Source organism: Phocoena phocoena, chromosome 14, assembly GCF_963924675.1.
Source record: "Phocoena phocoena chromosome 14, mPhoPho1.1, whole genome shotgun sequence".
Classification (NCBI taxonomy): Eukaryota; Metazoa; Chordata; class Mammalia; order Artiodactyla; family Phocoenidae; genus Phocoena; species Phocoena phocoena.
Genome location: NC_089232.1, coordinates 9,974,303 through 9,999,646, shown reverse-complemented (window position 1 = coordinate 9,999,646; position 25,344 = coordinate 9,974,303). Strand labels below are relative to the sequence as shown.

General features: G+C 48.8%; 1 protein-coding gene across 2 annotated transcripts; it reads left to right on the top strand.

Annotated features, from left to right (window-relative positions):
- Positions 1 to 263: 263 nt before the first annotated feature.
- LOC136133998 (MAL-like protein) lies at positions 264 to 24,826 on the top strand. Of its 2 annotated transcripts, XM_065891432.1 has the most exons (4): positions 264 to 368; positions 20,293 to 20,460; positions 22,676 to 22,798; positions 24,764 to 24,826. In XM_065891432.1, the coding sequence occupies exons 1-4, from the start codon at positions 264 to 266 to the stop codon at positions 24,824 to 24,826; spliced, it is 459 nt and encodes a 152-aa protein (XP_065747504.1). The 2 variants fall into 2 exon arrangements, with proteins under 2 accessions (XP_065747504.1, XP_065747505.1); XM_065891433.1 differs by lacking the exon at positions 22,676 to 22,798.
- Positions 24,827 to 25,344: the final 518 nt, after the last annotated feature.

The following is a 25,344-nucleotide window of genomic DNA, read 5'->3' as shown; positions in this document are numbered from 1 at the left end:
GAAAAGTCTAGGAAGAGGCTCCGGCTCTCCTTCCTTAGCGACTCTGCCCCAGCCTGGGCGAAGCCTGTCTGATGCACAAACCACATTTCACTGAGGATTCTCTTGGCTGGAGCCAGTGGAAGGACCTGCTGGGCTGGAACGGTTTTTTTTTTTTTTTTTCCTTCCAGGCAACGTCCTCTGATGGGTGTGTCGGGCAGGAGGTGATATTTGAAGGGCTGCGGGCACGGGCTGTGGAGCCAGGGCGCCAGGCAGTGGGTGAGAGCATGGCCTCCCGCGACCCACCTCCCACCAGCTACTCCCAGCCCGAAGTGCCCTCGGGGATCGTGCTGTTCTTCACCATCCCCTACGCCTTCTTCTTGCCCGAGCTGGTGAGTGGGGCCGTGGGGGCTACCTGCATAAAGCGGGGGCTGGGAGATGCCGGCCTGGAGCTGGAAGCAGCTCCCTGGGGAAGGAGCTCCAAGGCCAGAGCTTCCGTGGCCTCCAGTCTCCCCCATGGGGCTCCAGGCTGGGTGTCCCCTAATCCTTCCCTGAGCACCTCTGGGCTTCTGCAGTATGGGTGGGTCACCTGCTCCCCAAATGAAACCCACTGGGGTAACTGGGCAGGCGACCTGGTGATCGGAGGTGTGGGCGAACTGCTAAAGTATCCTGGGTCCTCAGGAAGATGTTGGGAACGGACTTTTATTATGTGGTTTCTTTTCTCCAACTACTTGTTGTTTGTGCTTTTCTAAAGTTCACAACGGGGGCACTCTGTCTTTCCTTCTGAGAGCAGCTCTTCCAAGATTTTCTTAATTGTCACGTCAGCTAACCTTGAACTTGGAGTTGTGTGGGAAGTTGCTTATGATAACATCTGCCATAGAACAGTCGTGTGAGATGCCCTGGGTGCTCTCAACGACCTGTCACTGCTTTCCTCTCCGGGTCCCTGCAGCTGAAATGGAGCCCCAATCCTTGCTGGGTCCAGAGTATTCAACAGAATTTGAGTCCGCTCCGAGCCGGCTGTCACCATGTACCTTTCACTGACGGGGATCACAAGTCTGGTGAACAATTTAGGGCAGAGAAGTTTCTTTTGCTTTTCGAGCACCTTCTGAAATATCTAGTTTGTGGGTGATATTTTCTTACCGACTCTGAGTTTGGCAGTGCTGGCCCTGGGCAGGGAGAAAAAGACAGAAAGTGTTTCCAACTTCCAGTTGGAACTGACGGCCCTGTCACCCTGTCATCTGCCTGGAAGGCTGGCCTGATTGAGTGATCTTTTGGCAAACTGGCTAAAGGGAGCCCATTGATGGCAACAAGAAAGCTAAGCCTGGGAGTTCCCTGGTGGTCCAGTGGTTAGGACTCCGCGCTTCCACTGCAGGGGGCTCGGGTTCGATCCCTGGTTGGGGAACTAAGATCCTGCATGCCCTGTGGCACTGCCTTAAAAAAAAGAAAGAAAGAAAGAAAGGGAAGCCAGCCAGGGTGGGCCCCACGTTTGGGTGGCTCCAGCTGAAACCCCACCCAAGAAGCAGGTTTCTGCCAGGCCTGGCCCCTAGTGGGATACAAGTCAGGGCATCCCGCCAGACTGATGGCATCTCAGCGCTCCTGTGAGTTCTCTGGACCAGGTGTGCCCCTCGCCTCGGAACAGCCACAAGAATGGCCAGGGTCGGGGTCGACTCCTCCCCTTTTTATGGAGCACATGCTCTATGTCAGTCACACCAGCCACCGGCGACAGGACCCATGCCCTCCCAGGTTCCCTGTCTGCTGGACAGAGGCCCGCAAGCACTTCCTCGCTACAGTCAGACGGTGCTTGAGGGGGTGAAGGTCCTGCGCTGTGACACCAGCAAGGAGAGGCCATCCGACCTTGTCACCTCGGAGAGGGGTCCGGGCCTGTCACTGAGGAGGCGACTTTGCAGTTGGACCTCAAAGGACAGGCTGGATTTCCAGGCTGGGGGGCAGGAGAGGGAAAGGCCTGGACCCCAGGAGAGGCTGGCAGGCAGTAGGCTGGAGGGATGGGGCTTCAGGAGTCAGGAAAGTACCGGTGGTCGTGAGAAGGGCCATCTGGTGCCCGCAGCCCCAGGACGCTGGGCTCCTGCAGCAGAATTCCCCGGCGGGGAAGAAAAGTGCTTTGTTATGCTGGGCTCTGGGGCCTTGAGGATCTCAGGGGGTGGGATGATGTCACTGGTTCCATATCGTTCATTTCTTTTTCTTTTGAAATCATTTTAGATTTATAGCAACGCTAGTAACAGTAGAACAGTGTTCCCATATACTCTCTACTCAGCTTCCCTTAAGGGCCACATTTTCTTACATAGTACAACTGTCAAAATCAGGGAATTAACACTGATCCCATGCTATCCACTGTTCTAATGAACCTCGTTCAGACTATGCTGAATTCCCCACAAATGTCCTTTTCCTGGTCCAGGATCCAGTTCAGAATTCTGCATGTCATTTGGTGGCTGTAACTCCTTCATCTACTTTGATCTGGGCCGATTCCCTCCATCTTTGTCTTGAGACTTTTGAAAATACTGATCAGTTATTTTGTACAATGTCCTTCCATTTGGCCTTGTCGGATGTTTCCTCATTACAACTTCAGTTTTAATTCGTAAGTAACCCTTGTTCATTGCTCAACGCTTAGAAAATACGGGAAGAATTATAATCCATGTATACGCGTATTTATACACACGTGAGTATATATTTAATGGTTTATTCAGTACATGCTCTTCTGCACCTGCTTTCTCCTTAAATGAGCGTTCCCAGCATGGAATATAGGACCAAGTGCGCATCATATCTGGGGTGCGGATGGGAAGGGAAATGGGAGAGGACGGGAGAATGTCCAGTTGGTGGTTAATTCTTTTTTTTTTTTTTTTAACCGCGTGGCGCGGCCTGCGGGATCTTAGTTCCCTAACCAGGGATCGAGCCTGTGCCCCCTTAAGTGGAAGCGCAGAGTCCTAACCACTGGACCACCGGGGAACTCCCTGCTGGTTGATTCTGATCCCCATGAGCAGGAGATGTGCTGGGCTGGAGAGAAGAGTGCAGGCTAAGCCTAGCAGAAGCCCCTCTGTCCCCGGCTGCCTGGGTATGCTGCCTGCTGCCACCCATGGGGCTGACCACAGAGCCCCAGGTTTTGGGGGGGTCCCAGATTCTCAGTCTGGGGGGCCTAAGGCATCAGGGACAGGCGTATGCTTTTCTAAGGCCATGAGTCCAGAGAGGTAGATTCTCAAACTGGGAGCTCAGGCCAGCAAAAAGGGGCAGAGAAAGCAAAATCTATAACCTGGATTCAGATGTGGTCCATGATGGGGGTGGCCAGGGTGTACATCGGGGTTGACTGCAGGCACAGCTTCCTCCAGCCACTGTTTCCTAAGACAGAGAGGGTCTTCTTATAAAACGAGGGCCCCAAAACACAGGGAGAGCAGAGGGCTCCCCTGAGGCCTCACGCCAGCCCCCCCGCTGCCAACAGCCTCCAGCTCTTTTGTATCAATGATGATGACAGACTAGGATAGCCCAGACACCAGGGGCTCTGCGTGTTCCCTACCAGCTCTGCTCCCCACAGCCTGCTGTTAACGATCTTTGCCTAAGTGGCTTTATTTTAGAGTTTTTAACATTAAAATGCACATTTTCAAACCTTTGTCATAGTTATAGATTGATAGGGAGTTGCAAAGATAGTTCCGAGAGGCCTCCCACACCCTTCCCCCAGCCTCTTCCTGTTAGTCACACCTTTTGTAATAACTCTCTCTTACAATATGTATGACACCAGGGAGCCGACATTCTTAAGCTCTGTCTCTACTTCCATGCCATTTTCTCACACGTGTAGATTTACGTAACCCCTACCACCAAGACACAGAACCGTTCCATCATCGTGAAGATCTCCCCTCCTCCTTCTGTTTTATAGTCACCCCATCTTGTCTTCCTTCACTCTCTCTCACCCCTGGAGACTATTACTTCCATCCCTATAATTTCTTTTTCTATAAATTTATTTTTATTTTTGGCTGCGTTGGGTCTTTGTTGCTGCGCGCGGGCTTTCTCTGGTTGCGGCGAGCGGGGGCTACTCTTCGTTGAGGTGCACGGGCTTCTCATTGTGGTGGATTCTCTTGTTGTGGAGCACGGGCTCTAGGCGCGCCGGCTTCAGTAGTTGTGGCATATACATTTATTCATTCTTTTTTAGATTCTTTTCTCATATAGGTTATTGGGTGGATGTAATTTTCACGTCTCTGGGGAAATGCCAGAGTGAGTGTGATTGCTGGGTTGTATGTATAATAAAGTGTCTGCTTCACTCTTATTAAGAAACAGACAAACTGTTTTCCAGAGCGGCTGGGCCATTTTACATTCCCACCGGCAACGGATAAGACTTTGGAGATTTTAACATTAAAGTTTGTATTTTGTTTGGTTTACAGTTGAATTCAGATTTCTCATCTGAGAACAATGTTAATTTCAAAACGTAAGCTCCAAGCGTGAGGAGCCTTTGAATCAGTGCATTTTAAGGTGAGAACAGATGTCGTTTATTTTCTCCTTCATTCAGTGAGCAGACATTGTTTATTCCCTCCTTTCCTCAGTGAGTGTGGGAGCCTGCTGGTACCAGTGCCCCACGGGCTGGGGACCAGGTGACTCACAGCCCCACTGCCGGGCTCTTCAGAGCAAACAGCGTGTGGATGGCCGGCCTGGGGCCGGGATCACGTGACCATTACCTGCCCGCTGTGAGTTTTTACAAGATGAAAGGTGGACACACAGCTGGCCCTGGTGACGACAGCTGAGGGGCAGCTCTGTAAATAAGAGTCCAAGGAAGTCTTTTAACTTTCAACCTTTTCACTAGTATTAATTAGATACTTGACTAATGACAAAGAAACAGCTAAGAAGGTTTCTAGAGAGTCAGCCAGTTAAAAGGAGAGTCAATGTGGACACTCTGGTGTTTGATGCTTTCAGCTTTTTAATTTGCCCACACACAGTGGTCAGAAGGAAATACTCTGACCACCCTAGAAGCTCATTCCAGAACCTTCCCGCTGGGGAAGCTCACCTTTACATCTTATCCAGATCCCCAGCTTCCCCTTCATTTCAGCCTGTTTCTTTTTCTACTCTGTTTATATGTAAAAGCCTGTTTGAGAGCTTACTGAGTCCCAGAACCGTCAGTCAGCTGTGTGGGGCTGAGAGAGGGAATTAGGGCTCATCTTGGGCCTCGTTTAGGGCAGGTACCACCCCTTTGTTATAACACTTCTTTAGAAGTTGAGTTTTCCAAAAGGAAAAATCCTTTCTCTTGTTTCCCTCTGCTCCCTTTTCAATTCTCCATACTTCTGAGAAGCAGTAAAAGTAAACTCAATTTGCCCCAGCTTTACTTCATCTTTGTGGCGTCTGTCTTTCCCTTCATTCCACACCTGGTCCCCGGCCACGCCCCTGACCTTGCCCAGCCCCTGCAGGACCAGGGGCCAACAGCCTTCATGGCCAGGGCACCACTGAGACCCAACCCAACGCAGTGATGCCCAAGGAGGGCCCAGGAAAGCTGCGACAGGGCGGGAGGACGGGGCAAAGGGAAGGTAAATAAGTGTGGAGCTGGGAAGAGCAAGTATCCTGAGAAGAACGGGAGGCGCCGTGTGGACAGGAGTCGGATGTCAACCTCCCCAGTTGCCTGGACCCGTTTTGGCTTCCTGGCCCCAGGCCCAGCCCTTACCCTGGGAGGCCCCCCGCCCCTCCCCCTGTGCTGTTCAGGTTCAGTAAAATAGAGTCAGTTGGGAGGGGTAAGCCTGACTCTGCCGCCTAATGGCTGTGAGACCCTGGGCAGGTTACTTGACCACTCTGAGCCTCAACAATGGGGCAGCAGCAGCAAAGATCTCCTAAGACCGCTCTGGGGTTTCAGTAACAACTGTTCTAGAAATGTGAGCCCATGCTATGTTATTGCTGGTGGTCGTCTGGACCTCTTACTAGAAAGCGTGGGTCTCTTGTGAGCAAATCCCAGTTGTAAACCAAGAAATATTTGCTGAGATTCTACTATTGCTCTAGCCCCATGCTTTGCCTTCAGGGGGATACAAGAATAAAAAGGTAATAATAAGAGGGATATGGTAAATCCTGGACCCTGTCTTAACGGAGTGATGCACCAACATTGAAGAGCATCGCAAGATAGGAAACGGTAAAGAGCAGGGGTGCACAGCCTCACTTGTCAAAGGCTCCTGCAGCTAGAGAAGTTGTCAGGACAAGCTCCCTCGGGGTGAGGGCTTGGCATGCTTAAAGAGTTTGGATTAGGGATTAGATATTTGCTTGTTCAGACTAAGACTTCCTAGGTCTGAGACGTTAACAAATATATAAAATCAAGCTGTAAGGAAAGAAGTCGGCCCCACTTAAATCCCATGTATTCACTCAACAACGTTCTTGCCCAGTCCTTCCTACATGCTGAGGGAGGAGGAAGGGGGTTGGAAAATCTTTCCAGGGAAGCCCAGCTGCTCTCCCAGGGGAGGTGCTCCCGACCTAGAGAATTTCTAGGGCCCAGGAGGTGATGGAGTAGGAAATGCGTGAGGATGAAACAGATGGGTGTTTGTCCCCATGTGGTCCCGGCTCCTGGCATAAATGCCAGTCCGTGGCTGGGCCAGTGGCTGGCCCAGAAGGCGTCAGGTACTGCCACCTGTGTGGGAATCAGGCCCAGGAAGATGAGACTGCGCTGCCAAGAGGGGAGAGTCCAGCAAGCCGCCACCTGCCTCTTGAGTGGATCAATAGCACGTGCTGCACACCTGCTTCATGCCAGGCTCCGTGCCCCACATCGGGGACGCAAAGACCACAGGTCAGAGTCCTGCATCCAGGAGCTCAGGGACTGGGGAGGAGTAGTCAGGAGAGGCTTCCTGGAGGAGGTGACAATTGGTCTGGTCCCTGCCCTCGAGGGTCTGGTCTTAGACAAGCAGGGGAAGGGCAAGCTGAGCAAGTCAACTGGAACTAGAGTGAGTGGGTCCTCGGTGCCTGGTGAAGGGCAGGAACATGGCCACGAGTCACAGGATGTCTGCGGTTCCTGAGGGAAGGAGAAGGTGGGGCCCTCCCCTGAGCCCAATTCCAGGGCTCATCTGGGGACTTCCTGGGGACGTGTGAAGGGAGCCAAGGTTAATAAACATAGTGGGAGCCAAGGAGGGAGAGACCAGGGGGGAGGCCTGGGAAATGGGGACCACTGGGGGGAGCGGGATGTATTTATCCTGCTTCTTTATATCTTTTCTGTACTTTCTAACTTTTCTAAGGTGCTCAAATTTTTTTTAAAAAGGAAACAAATTTGCCCCTAAAATGCTTAGGTTTTTGTTTGTTTTTTTAAGCCCTTTAGACTTTAGAGTAATAAGAAGGTTTTTATTATCTTAGTTTATGTTACATCGTAAACCTGGACTGCTGAGTCCCTGAGAAGCGGGTCCAGTGGGGGTGGGTGTCTGAATGGGCGGGCGCGGTCCTGGGGGAGGAAGCCGATGTCGGGGGGAGGAAGCCGATGGGGGGGCGGGGGGAGGAAAGCAGAGGTGGCCTGGCTGCTGACTCACCAGCCCCTCCCAGCGGCATCCTGCCCCTCCCAGGCTCACACCCCAGGGCAGGGGCTGATTTCCTGGCGCGCGGCCAGCCCAGTCTTGCGAGCCCTTGTGGGTACCAGGGGTGCGGATATGACTTCTTCTGCCGGGGGCGGAGCGCTGGCCCGCACCATTGTTCCTGGGGTGGACCGAATAAAACAGGGGTCCTCACGCGGAGGCCAAGGGGCCTGGGCCAGCAACTTCCTGCTCACCTTAAAGCCACAGAGAGAAAATTCTCACTCGGGGAGTCAGGACGGAGCGGCTGGTGTATGCAAGGGTCCTGGGTTGAATTATGGAGCGTAGCGCTTCCACGCACTGCCGGTGGCCTGGGGGGCCTGGGGGGCCTGGGGGACCGGGATGGCAGCCCGGGCCGGCCACGCCCCCACGGGGAAGTCGCTCCGCCTCTCAGAACCGGTTTCCTCCCGGGTCAGAGGAAGTGACCTGCCAGCCCAGAGATCCTCACAGGCTGGGGGCCCCAGATGTGGAGATGGGAGTGGCCTCGTGGGTGCTAAAGAGGACCCACGTGGGCACTGGGGGCCCTGCGCTGCCCACAGGGAGGCCTGCAGCCGGGGGAGGACTGCTGAGGGGTGCCTGACCCCACGGAGGGGCGGGGTGCGGCCTGGAAGAGGCTGGGCACCCCCCCCACCCCCGCCCCCGAGCTGTGGAGGCCGCCGTGCCCTTATGCTAAGTGCCGTCACCGCAGGTAGGGGACGTTCCAGGACTCCCCCGCGTGTCTGACAACCCGCCGTCCCCTCTCCATCCCTGTCAATGGCTCACGCTTCCCACACAGGCCTCAACGTGGCCCCCCAGGACGCAGGATGGGGCTCCGGCCGCAGCGGCTGCCAGGGCTTTGAGTGTCCGCCCGCTGGCACAGTGCAGGGAGGGACTGTGGAGAGGGACAGAGGCAGCTAGAGCTGGGGTTTCCACAGCTGACCGTGATGCACTGAAGAAATGTATTTTCATGGCAACTTCGTGTGTGTGTGTGTGTATGTGTGTGTGTGTGTAACTGAAACAAAAGATTCAGGAAACAGTATTTCCCTGTCTATGGACAATGCACTGTAGTTTTTCTTCTAGTCTACTTAACTTTTTTTTCAAAACAAGCTACTTTTTTTTTTTTTTTTCAAGCTACTTTTGATTGAAGTATAGTTGATTTACAACGTTGTGTTAGTCTCGGGTATACAGCGAAGTGATTCAGTTATACGTATATATTTTTTTCAGATTCTTTTCCGTTGTAGGTCATTACAAGTATTGAATATAGTTTCCTGTGCTAGACAATAGGTCCTTGTTGTTTATCTATTTTATATATAGTAGTGTGTATCTGTTAATCCTAAACTCCTAATTTATCCCTCCCCCCTTTCCCCCTTTAGTAACCGTAGGTTTGCTTTCTATGTCTGTGAGTCTGCTTCTGTTTTGTAGTAAGTTCATTTGTGTCATATTTTAGATTCCACACATAAGTGACATCATATGGTATTTGTCTTTCTCTGTCTGACTTCCTTCACTTAGTATGATCATCTCTAGGTCCATCCACGTTGCTGCTAGTCTACTTAACCTCTTAATGCTGGTGGTGACTAGATGGACTTCAACACCCACTAACAGATCTCAGCCCGCATTTGGAAGGCCCGGTGCTGGAGTCACTGCAGCGGCCTCAGGGAGGCTGGCACAGGCAGAGCCTGCTGGGTGGTGGCCGAGTGTGGCCTGGGGGTCACGGGGAGCCAGTGAGGGGGTGAGGGGTGTGGGTGATGTGTGCAGACTCGCATCCCACGTCCTCAGCAGGGCTATGACAAGAGCTGTCGCTGGCTCAGACCGGCTCCAGCAGAAGGGAAGTAGACAATCTCATGTCCCGGGAAGCCCGAAGTTAGGCAGGCTCTGCCTGGGCTGGTTCTTTGACAGTGCAGCTGTGGATCCATCTTTCCTTCTCTCTCTCCTCTTTTTCATCATCGCTCCAGGCCTAATACCAGACACAGCCATGGCCAGAGTAAGAGTGGAACTGTCTCATCACTGAGGCAGGAAGTAGCCCTTCCCAGGAGTCCCCAGAAGGCTTGCATCTCACTGGCCAGGGCAGTCACATATGTGTCCCAGCCAAGGGATGCGTTGAACCTAACGCATGTTGGAAAGTCACCCACTACATCCTCCCTCTCCCCACGCCACCCACCAGTACGCCCAGTTGGGCAATTTACTCCACAGAAAGAATTTTAAAAAGACAACTATCTCTGCAGTGTTATTTACTGTGGCATCATCTATAACAGGGAAAAGCTAGAAACATCCAACCTCCTTGCCCTGGGGCCTTATTGAGTAGATGAAGTTTTATCAACTTGATGGAATGTAATGGTGGCATTGAAAGTATAGTCACGCCTCATTACTCACGGATCCTGCATTTGCAAATTCACTTACTAAAATGTATGTGTAACCCCCAAATCAATACTTGTAGTGTTGTCACTGTCATTTGAGGACATGTGCAGGGTGGAAAAACATTTAAGTCACAAATTTGAGACACACACGGTAAACCTGAGGTTGATAGCTGCCTTCTTACAGCTCATACTGTAAACAAGGTCCTTTCCCAGGTCTGTTTAGTGCCATGTCATGCATATTTTTGTGCTTTTGGTTGGTGATTTTGCTGTTTAAAATAGCCCCAAGTCCTCTGCTGAACTTATTTCTAGCGTTCCTGAGTTTGACAAGGCAGTGATTTGCCTTACGTAGAAAATACGTGTTAGATAAGCTTATAGTTATAGAGCTGTTGGCTGAGAGCTCAATGTTAATGGATCAACAGTATATATTAAAATAAGGTGTCTTTAAACAGAAACACACATAAAACAAAGTTATGTGTTGATCAGTTGATGAAAATATTGTGACCACAATCTCACAGGAACCTAGCTCTGTATCTTCCCAGGAGCAATGCTTCACGATTCACAACGAAATTTGCCAGTGCTGAGGGCAACTTTACAGAACTACCTTGAACGACAAGAATCGACTGTATTATTGAGCCACGTAGCAAAATAGAAAAATATGAAAAGTTGAATACAAAATGTATGTTCACTATGATTTACAACTTTATAAAGAATATGTATACACCAGCACTAGGCCTGGGAAGAAACATACTAAAAAATTCCTTTGCTGTTAACATTATTTTTACAATCAATTTAAAATATTAGGGTTGAAAAATAATAACAGATCTAATTCCTGGCATGCCGTTTAAGCCATTAAAATCGCCCTGGAGTTAAGGCATTTTGAGTGGACGGTACCAAACTCCCGAGGGACGCGTGCTCTGGCCACAGTGGCACAAACAGAGGGTGCTCTGTTCAAAGGAGCTGTGTCTCTCGGGCATTTGCACCAGAATTGCCCGATGGGGTCCAAAGTGCAGCCCCTGGATGCATCCCCTCTTATTTTTCCCGTTTAAAGGAGGTGCATCAAACGGGTAGTTGTACGTTCATGTTCACAGTAGCCCTACTCACAAGAACCAAAAGGTGGAAGCAGCCCACGTGTCCATCGATGGATGAATGGATAACAAAATAGGTACATGGTATAATGGAATATTATTCAGCCTTAAAAAGGAAGGAAATTCTGACAACAGGGATGAACCTTGAGGACGATACGCTGAGTGAAATAAGTCAGACACAAAAGAACAAATACTCTGTGATTCCACACATATGAGGTACTTAGAGGAGTCACATTTATAGGGACGAAAGAAGGATGGTTGCCAGGGTTTGGGGGAGGGGGGAAGTAGTAAGTTATTGTTGAATGGGTGCAGGGTGTCAGCTTTGCCAGAAGAAAAGTATTCTGGAGATGGATGGACGGTGGAGATGGTTACACAACGACAGGAATGCACTTAATACCACTGAACTGTACACTTAAAAATGGTTTAAATGGTAAATTTTGTTCAGCGTGTTTTACCACAGTTTTTTTTAAAGGGGAGGGGGGTAAGCAATGGCCAAAAGACCCTGGACTCACACAACGTGGGCCATGGACACCTGAATGTGAGGGACAATCATTTTCTTCATCTCGAGACACCTCAGCATCAGAGGGAGCCCTCAGGGAGTTCTGGTTCCCACCGTGGACAAGGCCAGAACTTGTCCTTCACGGAGCCCGTTCCTCCCGGGCCATCAGAATGGGTGAGAGCCCCCAGTGCACTTGGCACTGCTGACCTCCTGGGCCTCCCCGTCTTGAGTCAGGCCTTTTCCTCCCAGCCTGCATTTTCTGAGGCTTCGTGGTACAGTCTGCGTTCACCCGAGTACCAGGAAAGGGAAGGAGGGGCCGTGAACGCTTCATGAAGATATTAAGGCAAGTGGTAAGAAAAGGAATGCAGTGCTGGTGGTGAGTGGACCGGCCAGGCTGAAATACCGCCCAGCTATGCAGAAAAACCTGCCACCTGTAGTATCACCTGTAGTATCGCCAGCATCTCTTCCTGGGTCTCAGCACCTGGTCTGCCCCACCTGGACCACACCTGCCAGGTGCAGCCAGGAGCCCAGGTACAGACCTGAGCCAGGTGTCTTCTGGCTCCTCCTACCCCCCTCACATGGGGTCATCCCTAGGGCAGCTCTGTCTTCAGAAGCTCTCAGGGTGTGAAGTTCACTGCCCTGTGGCAGCCCAGCCCCTGCATGGGCCCTTCGGAGGCCCCTCAGCTCTCTGCTGCTCTGTCCAGGTGTACAGATCAAAGTAAAGGCAATTCTCCCCAAAGGAAAGGCAATTCTCTTTTTGTCTCTCCCATTCAAAATCTTCTTTTAAAAATTTTTATTGGAGTATAGTTGATTTGCAATATTGTGTTAGTTTCAGGTGTACAGCAAAGTGAATCAGTTATACATACACCTATATACACTCTTTTAAAAAATTTTTTTAGATTCTTTTCCCACATAGGTCATTACTGAGTATTGAGTAGAGTTCCCTGTGCTGTCCTTATTAGTTATCTATTTTATATATAATAGTGTGTATATGTCACTCCCAATCTCCCAGTTTATCCCTCTCCTCCCTTTCACCCCTGCTAACCATCAGTTTGTTTTCTACATCTGTGACTCTCTTCCTGTTTTGTAAATAACTTCATTTGTACCAAGTTTTTAGATTCCACATATAAGCGGTATCATATGATATTTGTCTTTCTCTGACTTACTTCACTCAGTATGACCATCCATGTTGCTACAAAATCTTTTGACTTTTGAAACGAGCATCCATCATCCAGCACAGCGTCTTTCTTCTTTCTTTTTCAGTGTATATGTTGGTGATTTGGATTAGTTTAAACCTTCCCAACCCTGTCCCTGAGCCAAGAAATTTTCCTCCCAGGAGGCCAGGGCACTGATTGGTTTATGGAGTCTCATTCCAGAAACATTCTGTGCATCTACAAACAGATACACATAATACACAAGCGCACACACATACATTTTCCTCTTTTTCTATATAAATCATGGCACACTGGGCGCGCTGAACATTCCATTGTGCAGACATAATTGTGTTCACTAGCCCCGTCTGAATGAACATTTGGGATGTTTCTTTATCTTTCTGTAGCCAGCGAGGCTTTTTTGGGGGGAGGGGGGTTGAATTTTTAAATTTTATCTTATGTATTTATGTTTTATACAGCAGGTTCTTATTAGTTATCTATTTTACACATATTAGTGTATACATATGCCAATCCCAATCTCCCAGTTCATCCCACCACCACCACCCCTGACATCACTTTCCCCCCCTTGGTGTCCATACGTTTGTTCTCTACATCTATGTCTCTATTTCTGCAGCAAGGCTTTAATAAACAACCTTATGCATTCATCATTTTGTGCGTGTGCATGATTTATAGGCCAAATTCCAAAAAGTGAAATTACTGGGTCGAACCCTATGTGCATTTAATGTCTTGATCAATATTGTCAAAATAGTAGATTGGCTGACAGCACCGTTATTTAACCTGGCGATGGCAATGGCAATTGACTTCAACCTGGGGGCTGCAGGTGGGCTTTGAGGGTCTGTGAGTCCCAAGATTTGTAGACAAAAATCGTGCACGTACATCGGTACATTTTTCTAGGTGACCAAGGCTTTCATCAACTCCGTAAAAGGGTCTGCGCCCGCTAAATGTGCTCACTCACCCCACTGGTTAGTCTTCCAGCTCTGACAGAAGTGAACTTCCCATCCCTCAGGAAGGCTGGCCTTGGAGTTTTCCACTTCTGGGTCTTCCTCGGGGAAGATTCCCTCCAATCTCATTATAGCTAATAACATGGCCACAAATGGTTACTCAACACTCACCCTGTCCCAGAGAAACTCATCTAGTTTTCACAGAAACCAGGAGAGAGAAGCCATCCCCACCTCCTCTGTTTGATGGACCAGGACATTGATCCATGGACGCATGGATGAGTTAAATAACCTGCCCAACAGGCAGAGGTGGGATTCGAATCCAGGAACATTGATGCTTCCTGTCTCATGAACTGAAGCGGATGAGCCTGGAAGCAGAGAGGGGCTTTGGGGGTTCTCAGTCCTGGCTGCATCACCTGGGGATCTTTTAACAGCGCAGCCTCCCTCACCAGTTCCATCAGAATCTCTGGGGCAGGATCCAGACCTTGGGGCTTCCTCCGAGTCCCCGGATGGTTCCGGGAGTAGCAAGACTCGGGGCGCTGCTCTGAGGGTTAAGACTCAGGAATCTAGGTACCCTTATGCCATATTTTTGGCTTAATTCTTTTCCTTTGTTAAGCATTTTTCAAAATAATAATTATTGGCGGTATAGTGGTGAACATAGCTGCCTTCCAAAATAATAAACATCCTCCAAAAGTGACCAAAGTAGGGCTTTTTAAAGAGTATCATTTTCAACTCATGACTTGCGACTTGGTTGATATAGTCCAATCCCATAGTAGTTATTATATTTATTTAGAGGTCCAATTGTCCCATCTTTGGCCAGCAGGAGCCTTCTGAATCCTTCTGACCTAACCCCAGAAGCCTTTGCTACCTGCTGTGATGAGGTATCATGCCCAGCTTCTCACCCTAGACATGGAATCAGCTATCGCTCCCATCTGGGTGCTGTTACCCCAGTTCTCATCCTCTAGTTCTTTAGCTCTCTAAACGTGAGGGAGCTATTCTCCATGTTCTAGAGAAGAATGAGTAATTAATAAACTTCTTGTTAAGCTCTGTCCTCCCTTAAGTGATCCTTTCCAGTTTAGGTTCAGCCTTTAGAAAATGCATAGATGGGGCTTCCCTGGTGGCGCAGTGGTTGAGAGTCCGCCTGCCGATGCAGGGGACGCGGGTTCGTGCCCCGGTCCGGGAATATCCCACGTGCCGCGGAGCGGCTGGGCCCGTGAGCCGTGGCCGCTGAGCCTGCGCGTCCGGAGCCTGTGCTCCGCAACGGGAGAGGCCACAACAGTGAGAAGCCCGCGTACCGCAAAAAAAAAAAAAAAAAAGAAAATGCATAGATGAGTAATCTGTGTTTGTTCTTAAGGAACAGGCTTAAGAATTGGCCAGAATTGTATTTGAAATACACTTGCTCAAAATGTCTGCCTCTAATAAAATATTCTTCTGAGTTGAAGGCCAGCCCCAAACATCTAAAAATATCTCCTGCTCTTGAGAAATATAAAATGAGGATTAAAAGGAGACAGCAGTTTAGGTTGCCAAAGAAAATTTGGAAAGCTAAATATAAGTTAAAAAAAAAAGTCAAGACACGTACTCGAAATTGCCTTCCTTGTAACGAATCCAACCTAGGCTGCTTGAAACAGAAACAGGATAACAAACTCCACTGGGTTTCAGTTCACCTGGAGCTTGTCCTTGGCCCTGGTCCCTTCAACTATTCAGAAGGTAGAGGGTGTGGAAATAAAAAGTAAATAACATTCCTCTTTGTAATGTTGATTATGGATTATGCAAGCTTTACGCCAAGAAGATTGCCGTGCAATTTGAGTAGATTCCCAAATGCTCAGAGGCCCTACCTTTAGGGTGTGAAATCTGGTTGTGAGGCAAGACAGCACAGGTGCCCTACCCTGTGCCCTGCGTGGCCTCAGACCTCAGTCCCCTCCGGGGCAGCAGCACCTCACAGACTGTGGTGAGAATGAAGTGGGGACATGTAGACTGGTGCATGCAGCAGTGTCTGCCCAGGGTGGCCTCTGATCGCAGGAGCTGGGCGGGGACCCCTTTGCCAGCACTGACAGGCCGGCTGGGGCTGAGGCACACTCGCCCGCTCCCCGGGGCCTGGCACAGGTGAGCTGCCAGTAAGTGGCGGCAGGTGTCAAGTGGCAGCTGTCTGGTCTTAGAAAAGCCCAAGGGAGTGAGAATTGCTGTACAGAAACGAGGCCGTCTGAGTGAGTGCATTTTATAAACTGTAAAGCCCCTAGTGAATGTGAGGCGGTGGTGGGCTTATCACTGAGTCAGTTGAAAGAATGCTCTTTGATACCCTTTCCACCTTCTTCGTTCCAGGCCCTGTGCTGGGAACTAGGAATACGGCGGTGAATGGCACAGACCGTTCTCTGTCCTCGGAGGTCTCAAGTGAGACTAAAATTTTACAGGTTCTGGTGCAGTCACTGACTCCCGAATGCTATTCCCGCTAATAGCCGGCATTGTTCGGGTACTGGCGGTGGGCCAGCATCTTTATGCACTTCCCATGGCTTGGTGGGGAAGGTGCTTGGCGGGTACCCACAAGCCAAGCCCTGGCACCTCCCTGAAGCATCAGCTCCCCGGTCACTGGGATCAACAGGCAAGAGCCTGGGGACAGCGGCTCTCATCCTGCATCGGTCCCTCCTCAGGACAGGGCAGCCCTGGCTCACTCACTGGCAGTCCCAGGCCCAGCCTAGGACTTCCAAAATTCACTTGGGGATTGTTTGTTGAGGTCTGGGGAGATGTGCTCCCAGAGCTGGTGCTTTCAGAGGCGGCCAGGCTTCCGGGGGTGTTGCCCAGCCCTACAAGAGCCTAGGAAGCTGTGACTTGTTGTCAACTCCCTGGTCTATTCTGGCTTCTCCTCCTGGTGCCTTTCTCTTCAGAAGAACCTGAGAATTCTCCATAAATTCAAACGTACTTTTCCTCTCCAGGACAATGGCAGTGGGAACGATATTGTTTATTTGTAAGATGAGAACTCTAGTCCCAGAAAAGCAGGACCTGAAAGCTGCATATCTTTCAGCCGAGCTGGACAAAAGTAAGTGGAGTTGTTTATCCAGAAAGTCTCCAAGAGCATCATTCAGAACTGAGCTACACCCACAGTCGTGATCACAATCAAACTTCAATAAACATGGGAGGGAAAAAGTGAACAGGAATGAAAGTTAACAGAAGCCACAAACTAGAGAATCAGGCTACCAAGACAAAGACAATGGAATCATCAGATATTGAATATAAAATAAATACCAAGCAAAATTAATGAAAACATACGCGACACCTCAACGCCCTGTACCATTATTGCACAAACTGCAGAACACCAGAGACAGCAGGAAGACTCTAAAAGCATCCATATACCTAAGACAGATTCCACAGCAGCAATGAAGCTGGAGCAAAATGGAATACTATGGAAAGATGTAGAACACCGTGGGAAAATACCTTCTAAGGAAATAATTGTCAGGGGGGAAATAAGGACAGTTTTCTGACAAACTGACTGCTGCCATCTGACCTTTCCTAAAGAAGCTACTAACAATTGTATTGCAGGAAGAAAGAAAGTGATCCCAGAAGAATATCAGAGATGCAAGAATATCTTCATTTCTTAAGGCAATCTTAAACTTGACTGAAAAAGCACAGTCTATAAAAGAAAAGATTAACATATTCAATTACTTTAAAATCAAGAACTCAGTTCACCAAAAGACATCATAAAATGTGAGACATAAATTGGTGCGGCCACTATGGAAAACAATATGGAGGTTCTTCAAATAATTAAAAATAGAACTACTATATGATCCAGCAATTCCACTCCTGGGTGTTTATCCAAAGAAAGCAAAAACACTAATCAAGAAGATATATGCACCTCAGTGTTCGTAGCAGTGCTATTTATAGCAGCCAAGATATGGAAGCAACCTGAGTGTCCATCAACAGATGAATGGATAAAGAAGATGTGGTATATACACACAATGGAATATTACTCAGCCATAAAAAGGAATAAAATATTGTCATTTGTGACAACATGGGTGGACCTGGAGGGTATTATCCTTAGTGAAATAAAGCAGAGAAAGACAAATACTGTATGACTTCATTTATATGTGGAATCTAAAAAATAAAACAAATGAACAAGTATAACAAAACAGAAAAAAATGTGAGAGACATATGCTGGCAGAATATATCTGCCATATTTATAACAGTTAATGAGATCCACACTATTAGGAAGAATTCCTATGAATCAATTAAAAAAAAGACACATCTGTAAGAAATATGTAACCAATTAAAAAACAACAATAAAAAATTGCACAGAAGAAGAAATACATGAAACATATGAAAATAGAATCAATATTATTAGTAATCATAAAGATTAAAATCTAATGAGACACATAGAAAGTCCCAAGGAACCTACCAAATAACATCCTCCCCCTCAAAAACCAAAACCCTCCTTAAAGTAATACGTGAGTTTAGCAAGTTGCAGGATACAATATTGACAAACAAAAAGTCAATCATATTTCTATCTGCTAGCAAGGAAAAATTGGGAAATGGAAATTTAAAAAAACAACACTATTTACAATAGCTCCCCCAAAATAAAATACTTACGTGTAACTATAAGAAAATGTGTACAGTATCTGTCTGCTAAAAACTACAAAACGTTGATAAAAGATGTCAAAGAACATCTTAATCATTGGAGAGGCATACCATGTTCATGGAGTGGAAGACTCATCATAGTAAAGATTTCAAGTCTCCCCAAATTGATCTATAGATTTAACACAATCGAAATCCCATCAGATACATATTATAGATATTGACAACCTGATTCTAAAATTTATGTGAGCGACTTCCCTGGTGGTGCAGTGGTTAAGAATCCACCTGCCAATGCAGGGGACACAGCTTCTAACCCTGGTCCAGGAAGATCCCACTTGCCGTGGAGCAACTAAGCCCGCAAGCCACAACTACTGAGCCCGCGTGCCACAACTAATGAAGCCCGCATACCTAGAGCTCATGTTCCGCAACAAGAGAAGCCATGGCAAAGAGAAGCCCGCACACCGCAACAAAGAGTAGCCCCCACTCGCCACAACTAGAGAAAGCCCGTGAGCAGCAAAGAAGACCCAACACAGCCAAAAAGTAAAATAAAAGAATTGTTTTAAGTAAAAAAAATTTTAAATAAAATTTGTGTGAAAAGGCAATAGAACTAGGGAAGGGGATGAGCTTTCTCCTGAGATGGACAGAAATGTGAGTCACCTGCACTGACAACTATTTTGAGTGCTGTAACTCTAGAGAAAAAATTTTTTTAAATCTAGTAGTGTGAATCCTCCAAACCACAAACCCAAGAGACATCCTTGGCTCCCTGTTTCCCATCACTCCGAATCTCCAGTGGTCTCATAGTCCAACAGATTCTTCTTTTTCAGAATTATTGTATTACTTAATAAAAGATATACTCCCATGTACCTTCTATGAAGTGAAAGAAATAGAACGTTATCTTTGGAGGCCACTGTACACGCGTTCCCAATCCCATAACTCTCTTCCTCAGAAGGCTCATTCTCAGGAGGTGCTGATGAGGGTTTTCAAGGAATTGGGGAATGGCAATGAGTTCAGATTTTGTACCTGTTAGACTTGAAACGCTTGAGGGGGAGGGCCAGGAGTAGGGTGAGGCAAGTGGGGTGCCTAGGGTGCAAATTGTAATGAGGCACTTGCTCTCCGGGGTCATACAAGTGCAGAGAGATGTCCAAGTAGAGACATCAAGCTGGCATGCAGGGCTGAAGGCTGCAGAGAGACAAATGCCCTGCACTGGGTTCCTGGGATCGCCAGCCCATGTGGTGCTTAAAAGCACAGATGTAACAAGGGGGAACCCAGGAGACTCGCCAGGACATTCTAAGGAGGGCCAGGAAGGAGAGGAGACAAACCAAGAACAAAACTCCTTGGTGCTCATGTACATGTAAACCCTTGTCCTCCAGGTCTCTAACTGAATGTGCTGTCTGGTGGACATTTAGTTCCTCCCTGGGCTCACCAACATGGCTGCAAGCCCAGCCCCAAAGCAAACAAATGCAGAACCCGAGGCAACAGGAAAAAGTTTTGGCTTTTCCGCCAAAGGGATAATAAGTGGCTAGACAGAGTTGAGAGGTGATTTAAATGGAACTGTATTGCCCAGCTGCTAACTGACTCCAGGGCGTCAGATACTATAGACAGGAGGCTCCAAACCAAATATCCACAGGGCCAGGCAGACACTGTCAGTGGACGAAGGGAGCCAGAAGGAGAATATTATTCCACAGTGCAAGTGAGCAACTGGAAATGTGCCACACAATGGCATAGGGATCGGGAAGGTTGGGGATGTGATCCACTGAGAACTCCAGGTCCTTTTTAAAGAGCCAGTCACAACTGGTTTCAGGCTACTCTGGCCTGGGAAATGGGTTCACTGTGGCCAGAACTATGGATTTCTCAAGAAAATGTCTGAAATCTGAATTTTTCGTGTGAAATACCCCGTTTTAAATGTTGGCAACTTACGAAGAAATGTTTCAAAAACTCTATATGCCAACACTGTTTGGGCCAAGAAGACACATCCACAGCCCAAATTTAGCCAAGTCCTTCCATTGGAAACTTCTGTGTTAACCAGGTGTATTTCCTAACAAAATTTACTCTGACTCAGGGGCCAGCCTTCCTTCCCCATTTCCCTCTTGAATCCCACCTAACTCCACCTGAAGAGCGTTTAACCAGAGCCAGAGGAGGAGAGAGGTGACCTGCAAAGGGAAACGTGCCCCACACCAGCCAATAAAGCCCCTTCTTCTGTGGTTTTCTCTTACAGATATTTGGGTGCTGGGTCTGGATCCTGGTGGCCGCCACCCAGGTAGCAAACCCACTGCTACAAGGATGGGTGATGTACGTCTCGCTCACCTCATTCCTCATCTCCCTGATGTTCCTCTTGTCTTATGTGTTGGGATTTTACAAAAGAATCGAGTCCTGGAAAATCCTGGTAAGAACAAGTGAGAGCGACCCAGGCCCTCAGGCTCCTCCCAGGCCAATGTCCTGGGTGTGGTGAGGACAACAGGCCCTCTGGGCGGGAAGGAGAACCAGAGACCTTTCCTGGCCTGGGCCCCTAGGGCAGCGGTCCCCAACCTTTTTGGCACCAGGGACCGGTTTTATGGAAGTCAATTTTTCCACGGACCGGGGTGGGGGTGGGCAGGTGCTTCAGGCGGTGATTCGAGCAATGGTTCAGGCGGTAATGGGAGAGATGGGGAGCTGTGGGGAGCAATCGGGAGCGGCAGATGAATCTTTGCTCACTCCCCCCGCCCCTCACCTCCTGCTGTGAGGCCCAGTTCCTAACAGGGGCTGGGGACCCCTGCCCTAGGGAACCGCCACTTTTTGTTTGAATGTGTTTACTATTAGGTCGGAATGAAAGCTTTTCTCTGCCAGAGTCCATCCTTCACTGTATTCCCCCCATTGCCTCCCTCATTAGGGAATATCCATGGCCTGTCTGCTCCTGCAGCAAATGCATCTGGAAGCGTTTTCCCTCTAGATTTAATTTATGGTAAAATCATTGGAGCAGCATTGAAGGAAAGGCCATAGAAAAAGACTCACCCCAATCTCAAGACCCTACCACAATCACCTATCACAATTCATTCTTCCATATTCCCGGCAAATTTTATGCAAAATGTATAAATCGCACTGAACCCAATAATCTTGGGTGTAGAGTCTTTCGTTTAATATTATGTTGTTAAATTTGTTTCATCCCATCATCTCGATAACCACTGAAAGTTTTTCTATATTGAACAAGTCAAAACATATACAAAAAGTAGGGAGGATTATTTTATGGGCCCTCAGGTAACCATAACCCAGATTCCAGAATTTTCAAGATTTTATCACACTTGCTTCACCTAGCCTTTATTTTTCCCCCTGAAGAATTTTAAAGCAAACCCCAAACATCATGTCATTCCATTCCACACACGTCAGTATACCTCCAAAAAATACACAAATTTTCTTATATTATCACACTTACATAAAGTTAACAATAATTCCTCGGTATCATCAAAGACGCAGGTCACATTCAGGTTTCCCCCATTGTAGCTGAAACGTCTTTTTGCAGTTAGCCTGTTTGAATCGGGGTCCTCACCACGCCCACTTGCACTTGGTAGTGATGGTTCTTGGGTACTTTTAATCTAGAATGATTCTCCCTGACGGGGACTTGCTGAAGAAACTGGGTGGTCAGGTGTCCTGTAGAAGGTCCCACATTTTGGGTTTGTTTGCTTCTTCCTGGTGTGATTTGATTTGCTCGTCTAGTCCCTGAATTTTCTGTAAGCTGGAAGTTAGCATCTATAGGCTAAACTGAAGATGGGTTAAACCTTTCTGGCAAGAACGCTTCTTAAGTGGCTTCAAGTCACATCACACACAGTGACTGGTGGTCCCTCTGTGACAACCTTACCCCATCAACTTTTTCTCTTAATGCTTTCTTTCATCTACTGATGAATGTTCTTTAGGGGCTGCAAAATGCCGATTTACCTATTATGACATTTCTCCCAGAATTGATAACTATGGCGTCCTAGTGGTATCGAAAACTCTGCTGAGAGTTTAGCATAGAGGTCCAAAAATTGAAGTCTAGAGTCAGATTAGCCTGACTCTGCCGTGTGTCAGCTCGGCCTCAGTTTTCTCATCTGTAAAGTGGAGATGTTAATAGTAGCAGCCTCATGAAATTAGCTGCGAAGATGAAATGACACATGTGTATATTGTTAGGACAGCGCCCAGCACACAGCAGGTCTTCATAACACTAATGGTTAGGAGCACAGGCTTGGCGTTAACGTGGCCTGGGCTCAAATCCTGGCTCAGCTTTTATTCACTGACTTTAACCTTGAACTTCTCTTTCCTCAGAATGGCACTAACGATAAATAGTACCGACCTCATAGTTGACAAGGTTAAGTGAGATAAATGGGGAAAAGGCTTAGCCTAGAGCTTGGCTGGGAAGAAGCACTCAATAAATGGATGTTCATACAGGTATTATTATTGCAGTATATTAATCCACTATTGTTCACCACATAGAAATTTCATTAGAAACACTGCAAAAGAAAAAAGCAGGAGTTTCGGGAGCAAGCTAGTCTCCTTTGCCCCCTCTTCCCAGCTACGTAGTCAAAGAGGAAAGAGTTACCTGCTCGCGTGTCCGCGTGACTGTGGCCATGGCCTCTGCTCCATCTTTCCAGGACAGCCTGTACCACGGGACCACTGGCATCCTGTACATGAGTGCCGCCGTCTTACAAGTACATGCCACGATCGTGTCTGAGACCAAGGACCTGAAAAACTACTACATAAACACTGCAGCCTCGGTGAGTGCTGGACAAGGACATGACAGCAGCCACCATGGAGGGAAATGCAAGAGGCTTAATTCTGTCTCCCGCAGAACAGATGTTCCTGAGCCCTCAGGCAGAAGAAGCCTTGCAGGATAGGAGGAGGTGTGTGTGTCTGTGTGTGTGTGTGTGTGTGTGTGTCTGTGTGTGCACGCACACGCACGCGCACGCAGTCAGGTGTGCCCAAGCTTGCAGGGTACCAAGCCCAAGTTCAGGTGTCATCTCTCGTCTCTGGTTTTCTTGCCCCCTTACACCCACTACGCTACCCTCAGAATATGCTTTTCCAAAACACACATCTCTTATTGAAAATTCCTCAGTGACTCCCATGGCTGCTGGAACGGAGCCGGAATTCCTCAGCATGGCTCAAGTTCCCGTGTCCTTTTATTTCAATGACAGACGTGCACAGGGTAACATATTGGCTGACGGAATCCGAGGCAAGGTGGTCCAGGCGAGTCATGGGACGAGCAGGACTCCTGGACTTTAGGTCCACTGGGACCGGAGACTCTAGGCCAGCAGGGCCCGGCCTTTCCAGTCCCCGCGAGGCAGCCTCCTTCCTCTCTTGGTGGGATGGCGCCCTCATGTGGCAGCTGGCTCACAGCTGGGGAATTTCACCTCTGGAGCCGCCTAACCTTCCTTACACCTTCCCAGGAAGGTCTAATACCCAGGCTGGGTCCCAGTCCACCCCCACCTGTCGCTGTGACCGGAAAGGTCCTGTGTCAGTCGGGGACTCCCACAGGGATCAGGCAGCAGGAGGAAGGGGTGTGGCGCAGGGTCCTGACCCCACTGTAAGAAGGATGAGGTGACCCACGAGGGCGGCCTCAGGGGACTTTGGCTGCCTTTCCGGCCTGTCTGCTTCCTCCCGTTCCTGGCCCAGCACCACTCTGCACCCCGCAGCCCGGCTGCTCGCCCTTGCTCTGCTGTTCCAGCCACATCTGTCTCCTTGCTGCCCCTGGACCCGCTCTCGCCTTGGCCTTGGCCCCAGGGCAAGCACCGCAGCTCCATCTCCTTCTGGGTGAGGCCGTTCCTTCCCTGTCCCCTTCCTGCTTTGTTTTCTCCTGCGCGCTTAGCCCCACCTTCCATACCACTCTACTGGTTTATCTTGCTTATTTTCCGCTTCTGCCACTGAAATGTAAGCTCTAGGAGGACAGGAGTTTCTGGATTTTGTGCAGCATTATTGCCACAGTTGCTCTTGAAGCACAACAGGCGCTTACAAGACATTTGTTGGATGAAGGAATGAATGGAACAGAGTGTGAGTGGACAGGGGTTGAAGTGAGGCTGTAGTCGTCAGCTGCGCCAGGACATCTTCAGGCAGTGCAGTTGGGCGACTCTGGGGATGGCTTTGGACGTGGCGGGTTGGGGAGGGACCCCTGGGGAGGGAGGGGTGGGAGGGATCACAGGTTTGTGGCTTGGGTAGCTGGATGAGATGAGGTTCCTGGGGCCGACTGAGCTTGTGAGGAAATCCCAGGAGTTCAGTTTGGACCACAGAGAGGTCGTGGGGCCTCTGAGGCTCTGAGGGGCTGAGAGGTGGGTGCGCAGATTTGATTTCTGGACCAGTGAGTGAAACTTGTCATCAGAGCACAGACAGTGGCTGCAGGTGGGTGGGGGGAGAGTGCCCAGAACCAGACAGCAAGAGAGACAGACACAGAGAGAGAAAGAAGAGGGGAAAGTGTCCAGGGCAGGGATGGAGATGGACCCACTTTATGGCCAGGTAGAGGAGCACACGTCTGCAGATGAGAGGGACGCTGCACAGTCACAGTGGGACATGGGGATGGAGCGTTTCAAGGAGGATGGAGAGGCTGGCCAGTGGTTGCCGCCCTTAAGCCAGGCAGGGCTGGGGCAGGGAGGGGATGAGGCAGGGTCAGAACAAGGGCCTCCCAGCAGCTGAGGGCCTCTGTGGGTTGGGAGCAGGCATCCCTAAGGAAGTAACTCCCCGGACTCTTCCAGTTATTTGCCTTTATCACCTCCCTGCTCTACATCCTCCACGCCTTCAGCATCTATTACCACTGAAGAAGCAGGGAGCTGGGCCGACATGGGAAATGCTCTTTTAAAGCCTGGAGTATCAGCTCCCCAAAGAGGTTTTCAACCTGGGCCATCCGCATGATAACCAGAAGCTCAACGATGACATCACTGGATCAACAGACCATCTTTTCAGAACGAGTGATGAAATCGCATGCTGGGCAGATCTGTTCGGACATTTTAATTCATTGTGATGAATATGAAAAAGCTGGGAGGAGGGCTTTGTTGTTTTGTTTTGTTTTGTTTTGTTTTGCCTGGGAAAGTAACTGTCTCTTGGAATTATCTGACAATGAACCTCACTCTTCTAGAAAACTAACATCTGTAAGCCCTCACTACTGAAAATTCCAGGTCTACCATCATCAGGCCTGTTTGGGGATTCTGCCTCAGCAACGAGATTCCCCACAGCAGGTCTATGGGAACCTTCATTATTTTCTTAAAATCGAAATGGTGCTGTCAACGCTTTCAGATCTGAAGACCCACAGACCTTGTTCCTGTCCCGTGGTCCTGTC